Here is a 6,976-nt window from a genome sequence, read left to right as displayed (position 1 = left end):
CCTCAGTTAACCAGGATGTGGAAGAACTGTGGAATTTTAGGTAATTTTTTGAAAAACTTTGTTTTCTCTCGGTATGTATTTTCTGAACATCGTTAATTTTTCTACTGAGCTATCTTTGGTTATTGCAGGACTGGTGAGTTCAGGCCTTTATTCTGAGATGAATGACTGACTTCTAGGCAAGTCACTGATACCCAGGGACCCCATCAGTGTGGTGTGGGTGTGTGGATGTGTGGTCTGGGTGTGTGGATGTGTGTCTGGATGACAGGTGAGTTGTTTCAACCATGTTTCTGATTGAAACCCTAAAATCAGCTCATTTGTTTTGTGGTATACTTCTTATTCCTAAAAGGTGTGTAAATAAAATGACCCAGTTGAAAATGATGAGAAGAGAGATTTCAAGTATTCAGTGTTTCTGGTCTTACGATGAGGGGCACAGATGTTAAAACCAGGGCCTCTCCCCCCAGAGTTTACAATCTGGGGAGAGAACAAGAGTGATCCCACATAACAGAGGCAAATAATTCTGGGAAATAAATGTCCATCAATGTGCCATTCAAAATACAAGTTCTTACTCAAATGTGTAATGAAATATTGACTCCACGGCACTTCAGTTATACCTTAAAGGGCTTTGAGAAAATAAAGAATCCTGTTACTGGATAAAACCAGTGGTCCATCTCACCATTCCTGAGGCACCAGAGAAAGTTGTAGGGAGAGAAATTAATTGTCAAGATGGCTTTTAATTTGTAAATTTATCCGAAGTTTTGAAAATTTCATGGGGAATTTTAGGAATCCCAGTAGTCAGTGACCAGCCTATGTATCCACATCTACAGACTCCACACATACCCACTCGGATGATTCTCAGAATGGGGAGATATGAGTTCATTCTCATGTCTGACTTCATCTTTCTTCACCTTTCCCTCTCAAATCCTCAATCACCTGTGTCGTAGGACACATATAAGTAGTTGGGAAGTGATGAACTCTGACAGTAAAGCAAAAGCAGAATTAAAGGCAAATGTTTAATGAATCATGTTCAAACACAAGCTAGTCAGTGAAGAACTTTAGGTTCAAAGGGCCAGATGTTCTACATCCCTAAAAAACTGCAATCAACTTCTCACCCTGATTTGAGATTTTCACATTACATTTTGCTGCCACAAAATTAGTTGTATATTTTTGAGCACTGACCTATCACTAAAAGATTTAAGTTAGACAGAAAGAAAATGTTTTGTATCTGTATTAAAAAAAAAAAATCTGTCGATGAACAAGGAGCCAGGTGTCAGTTTCCTACGGGGGGAACATTCTCATGGAGATATTGTAAAGCCAAGTCCGTCCACTTCATCTCTTGTTCTTTAACAGACTCTGTGGTGCCTCCGTTGTCCTGTTCAGGTTCAGGGAGCTCATTCTGAAAAGGTACGAAGGACATTCAGAACGATGGCTTACTTTGCATTAACAAACCCCTTAAAACTCAAGAATACTTAAGAGTTAAAACCTGTGAGTTCCTGAAACAGGTAGTATAGAAATATATCCTATAGAAAGAGCTAAAATCAAAAAAAGTGAGGAAAAATCACAAGTCTTGATCAAATGTGCCCCATCCGTCTCCAGTCAGAACGATGGCATCATGACTCTGAGGCCTGTATGGGAGGCACTGTGGCAGAAGGCTAGACACAGGATTCCTGGAGCCACTGGGATCGAAGCTCATGACTCCACCATTTCCTGGGTTACTCCGGCAAGGTATTCAGACCTTCGGAGGCTCTGATTCCTTTTCAGCAATGAGAGAAAAAAGGAGTCATCACCTCACAGAACTGCTGTGAGGGCTAAATAAGGTAACACATGTCAGGTGCCCAGCACTGCATGGGGTGTCCAGTGCATGGACTACTTGTCATCCTCACTAGTGGCTAGGAACAATGAAAAGAGCCAGCACTCAATCTTTTGGAGGGGGTGGAGGAGGAGGCTGCTTTATAGAATGCCACATCTGCTGGCATATTCCTTGAGCACGAGAAAGGTATTCAAAACAATCCTGTATCCAATGTGCCTCTGTTATATAATGGAGGTAAGTGGAGAGCACAGAAACATAACACAATAGAAGAGATTTCCCTCTAGTGGTGGAGCAGGGCAACAGAAAGCAACACAGTTCAGTCGCTCAGTCGTGTCTGACTCTTTGCGACCCCATGAATCGCAGCACACCAGGCCTCCCTGTCCATCACAAACCCCCGAGTCTACTCAAACTCATGCCCACCGAGTTGGTGATGCCACCCAGCCATCTCATCCTCTGTGGTCCCCTTCTCCTCCTGCCCCCAATCCCTCCCAGCATCAGGGTCTTTTCCAATGAGTCAACCCTTTGCATGAGGTGGCCAAAGTATTGGAGTTTCAGCTTCAGCATCAGTCCTTCCAATGAACACCCAGGACTGATCTCCTTCAGGATGGACTGGTTGGATCTCCTTGCAGTTCAAAATTTTACCCACAATTGTCTGAAAATAATAAGCCATGGGCCACACTTGGTGTAGAATCTGGGGCAGTGTCCTTATGTATTTCCAGGTTTATTGAGATTTAATTTACATATAACATCTTGTAAGTTTAAGGCGTACAACATGATGATTTGATACACGTATATATTGTGAAATGATTATTGCAATAAGGCTAAGTAACACGTCCATCACCTCTCACAGTTCACCAGATTTTTGTGGGGTGGTGAGAATTTTTTGATAGGTTCCTTGTATTTAAATTTGTTACTATCAGAACTCTTCTTAGTACTAGAATTCTCTGATACCAATATATTTCTTTTCATTTATCTTAATTTAGACTTATTTTTAAGGGGAGCAAACTGTTACTCAATATCCAGACTTAGGATTTTCCACTGGACTCCAACTTGCAGTATATGAATATAATAACTTTTTCCTTCAAAATGACATTCATTATGAATAAAATGATTTAATTCTAAGATGTACAAGTATATCTGAATCACATACATTTTGCTCTACAAAGGTAAAACTCAGATTCAAACATACTTGTACAAATTGAAAGGAATTATCATTTACTGTAAAGCAAAAACGCACTCAAAGAGAAAATTTGGTTTCAATAACTATTTATAGATGACAAAGCATAAACAAGTCTTTGGTTAATCAATTATTTAATTTCATCTCATTCTAAAATAAGCATGTCTTTAATTTGGTCACTATTGTCTCTTGCAACAAATGCCAACATATAAAATTGCCTATGTGCCTGGAAAATAAAGTATCAAAAAATGGCCACAATTCTTTGCAGCTACTCCTATGAAAAGTCAGAGTTTATTTCCCCAACCCTCGGTTGGGGTTGGTCATGTGACTTCTGGGTCTAGGCTCCAGGAAGCCTTGCAGTTTCCTCTCACCCTGCTCTGAGAATCTGAAAATGACTATGTGAAGTCTGGGCTAATCTGCTGAGTAATGAGACTATGGCCTAGTTAGTTCATCATTCCAGCTGGCAGCCTGCTCACTGTGAGACATGTCAAAGCCTCAGAATTACTTAGCCACCAGCTAGTCTGCTGGCCCACTGCAAACCACCACCAAGTCCATCAGGGATCAACCATGCTGGCAAAGACAAGAAAACTCATGACATTAAATAGCTATTGTTTTAAGCCACTATATTTTGGGGATATTTGTCAGGCAGCAGCAAAGCCTAACTGACACAAACATTGCCTTAGGATCACAAGCCCTGGGAAAAAGACATGGATTAGCAACACGGCCAGGCTGTAGCTTGGAAGTCAGCATAGAAATTTCCCTCTCCCTCAACCCCATTCACACAAATGGTCCCCAAATCCTGCTGTTAGCATGTCCAGAATTGAGCAATTCCTCTGCACTTTCTTGCCTTTGTTTATACCCTCCTCCTTTGTCTAGACACTGCATTAGCTTCCTAATTGGCCTCTCTGCTCTGTCACTGGCTCCTTTCTCCTTGGCAGACATTCTTTAATAATGCTGCTGAACTGACTTTCTAGTATTTTTTAACATAGCAGATCTCTACTTTGAGGATCCTCACTCCTCAGGATGAGGGGCAAGCTTGGTATCAAATGCGCCTCTCAAAACAAGGTCCAAGACCAACTTTTCTTCTTACTTATGACAGTTATATTCTCCATCCACTGAATACCTCTCCACTGAATACCTTACCATCTCCCAAAGCCATTTGAAACTTTTGCACGTCTGTTCCCACTGCTTGTCCACTCTCACTAACCCTCTGTTCCTCCCCTACAACCAGCTTAAATGTGATTTTCCTTCTGAAGCCCCTTCAAATGCCCACCAGGCAAGCAGTCACTTTTTAGACTACATAGTCGTTCATGACCTCCACTCAGAACACTATTACAATTATTTTTTGACATATGTTGCCTTTATAGACTCAGAGGGGCAGAAAACGTCCTAATGTTCACCTAGTCTTAAGGCACACAATAGGCTTCAAAGAATTGCTTGCAGAACGAAAGAACCAACAAAAGTCCACAGGGCAGGATCTGGAGCCTCACAGACCTCAGTGTGAAGTCCAGCTTATTAGCTACCAACCTTTGGGCAAGATCTCCTCTTTGATCCTATTTTCTTCCTATACAGTGTGGACATCATCATCACCCCCGAGGGTTCTTTTAAGGATATAGATAAAATACATCAGGTTTCAACCTCAGTCCATGGCACAAAACAGGTATTCAATCAAAGCAGAGCTATAATTCTTATTATGCTCTGTTGATTATTTTTTTTAAACTTGAACTAAGCTGTCATTTATTATCTGTTATGTGTATTATTCCTTGAACACATTACCTCTTATTCTTAAATGAATACATATATGGCAGCAGCAGATCCCTGCTCGCAAGCTCTATTTAATCAACAACTCTTGGCAGGCTCTAAAGAAAAACAGTCCTTGTTCTTCTTGTTAGGCCTCTATGACATAAACAGAATTTTTAGTAAGCATTTATTCAAGCAAAACGTTTAGATCTTACGATGTGAGGCTTAACAAACTCCCTGGAGAATTTTCCAGAGATTAGGGAAGAAAAGAGCCTGATGATCTAAATGTAAAAGAAGAAAAGCCAGGTCTCTTCTGAATATTTTCCAGGGAACTTCAACTAGGTATGTGTTCCAAAACTGTGAGTTTCTAAAAATGACAGGCCACAGGTAGAGAAATTAAGTGCATATACCACTGTTTCTTGTTCCTCCTCATGGTGTGCATTAAATTCTTTACTACCTTTGGTGTGCTGGACAGAACATAGCTCAGAGGACCTCAGTTCCAGTTCTCATATGACCTCTAATTGAGCTGGTCACCTCAGCAATCTGAATCATATTTCTCTTCAAATACAAAGTTGAGCTAAATGCTCTCCAGAGGTTTCTAGAGTCAGAGGACTCCACAGTTTTGATTTGACTTTAGTTTATTTGTCCATTGATAACCTACAGCTACTAGGGTCTACCAGATCAGACCTTTAACCCATCACCCTAAGCACACATTACAGCCTACCAGTGGTATTGCAACATCCTCATAAGGCAGCTTGTCTTCTCGCCAAGCATCGTCAATCAAATCCAAGATCCTTCCATCTCTTTGTACCTCACTGTCCATTCTCTTGCAGCTTTGATCTTGTCGGATGGGACCTGTAAACCAAAGAGGTTATTTCTTAAACATGAAGAATGAAAAGATGATGTAATCCAGCACTAGGGTTCTCTAGGCTTTCTAGTGTGGATGTTTTGGCATAGGATCATCCAGGGAAAGACTCATCTCACCTGGATTAGATTACAGTTTCTTTATAACATCACAGTACCTCCCAGCTGATCTTCCTAGTCACACATAGATTTCACCTTTTGGTAAAGTTTTCTTGGATCACTCGGCGTCAGCATGCATTCTGCCCTTGAATGGTTCCTTGTTTTTATGATTCACTAGGCAAGTTAAGTTGGCTTTGTGACTGATCGTTCAAGCATTATTGTTTCCAATTGCTGTGCGTAAATTTCTTATTAATGATTCAGCATGTTTTCCCCCAATTTGGCCTCAAATCGTTTTTCACCTATTCTTCTTTAGAATACATCTAACTTGTCACACTTTCCAGCCTTTGTACCTAAAAAGGTCTCTGCCCCATCACGAACACCTACTTTTCCTTCCAAACTCAAAGCTGGGTGTCAGCTCATCGGGGCCAACATCTCTTGTCCAGAGTTAGGCGTCAAAGTGCCTTCACTCTTCAGGGGCTGGAAGCCTGGAAAGTACAAGGCGGGCAATGAACAGGCCACAGCCACCGTCCTAGGCACTTGCCAGTCCCCATAATGAACCGTTACCACTTTCTTGAACAAAATCTTTCTCACACACGTGACTGTCCCAAAGCTTGGAATGCTGTCTTCTTCCTTTTTTCCTCAGCTAACCCCCAGTTACTCTAAACAACTTAGCTCCCAGGTTGTTTCCTGCAGGAAGCTTTCTCTAAGCTCCAAGAACGCGGTATCCGCCCCTCCGCAGGTTCCATATTTCCCTGGGCGCATTGAATGGGCCCCATCAGGAGCTTGTTACATTGCCCGTTACAGGGTCTTCCCAGACAAGCGGTGCGTGCGTTTCTCCGGGACAGGGGCAGTTTTATTCACCTCTGTTTTAGAGCTCCGTAAACTTGTAGTTAAAAGAGCAAACCTGGAATGCCTTTCCCCCCATTAAATATGACCCTCTCGGGCCACCACCGTCCGTACAGGCATGGGATCCCGCCCCACAGCCTCGGCTTCCGGTCCAAGGCGGGCTATACCAAATGCGGAAGCGGGGGAAGTCCAGGACCGCCGTGTAAGTCCCTTTCTACCCTCCCGACGTGCGGTAAGGGAGGTAGTTATGAGGATGAGATGAGGACAACAACCTCGGCCGATAGAATCGGCAGAAACCCGAACGTGCTCCTCCCGTACACTACCTAAGCCAGGGCGCGGGAAACCTTTACCGGCACTGGCCCAGCGCGGCCGGGACCACGCCTCCAGCGGTCATGTGACCAACGCGCCCTGCTCTCCGATCCCCGGATGTCGGTGAGCCCATT

At 42.7% G+C, this 6,976-nt stretch overlaps 2 protein-coding genes across 7 annotated transcripts in view; one reads left to right on the top strand and one right to left on the bottom strand.

The window, feature by feature from the left end:
- Nucleotides 1–991: 991 nt before the first annotated feature.
- ANAPC13 (anaphase promoting complex subunit 13) lies at nt 992–6,972 on the bottom strand. 5 transcript variants are annotated; one of them, XM_020875289.2, is made up of 3 exons: nt 6,884–6,972; nt 5,449–5,579; nt 992–1,393 (listed from the first exon to the last, which is right to left on the bottom strand). In XM_020875289.2, exons 2-3 carry the CDS (start codon nt 5,545–5,547, stop codon nt 1,268–1,270), a joined length of 225 nt encoding a protein of 74 aa, XP_020730948.1. In that variant the 5' UTR covers nt 5,548–5,579; nt 6,884–6,972; the 3' UTR covers nt 992–1,267. The 5 variants fall into 5 exon arrangements, with proteins under 5 accessions (XP_020730948.1, XP_020730947.1, XP_070322820.1 ...); XM_020875288.2 differs by having other exon boundaries at nt 6,857–6,946; XM_070466719.1 differs by lacking the exon at nt 6,884–6,972 and adding an exon at nt 6,549–6,660.
- The window catches only part of CEP63 (centrosomal protein 63), a 78,258-nt gene continuing 77,998 nt past the window's right edge, over nt 6,717–6,976 (top strand). The window contains exon 1 of one of the 2 annotated variants that reach the window (XM_070466710.1): nt 6,717–6,735. The gene's annotated coding sequence lies outside the window, so the exon portion shown is untranslated. Of the gene's footprint in view, nt 6,736–6,881; nt 6,966–6,976 lie in introns of those variants that run through there. The other variant, XM_070466717.1, reaches the window with a different exon arrangement.

This window comes from Odocoileus virginianus, chromosome 4 (assembly GCF_023699985.2).
Source record: "Odocoileus virginianus isolate 20LAN1187 ecotype Illinois chromosome 4, Ovbor_1.2, whole genome shotgun sequence".
Classification (NCBI taxonomy): domain Eukaryota; kingdom Metazoa; phylum Chordata; class Mammalia; order Artiodactyla; family Cervidae; genus Odocoileus; species Odocoileus virginianus.
Note: the sequence above shows the minus strand (reverse complement) of the source record. Positions and strands in the feature narration are given on the sequence as shown.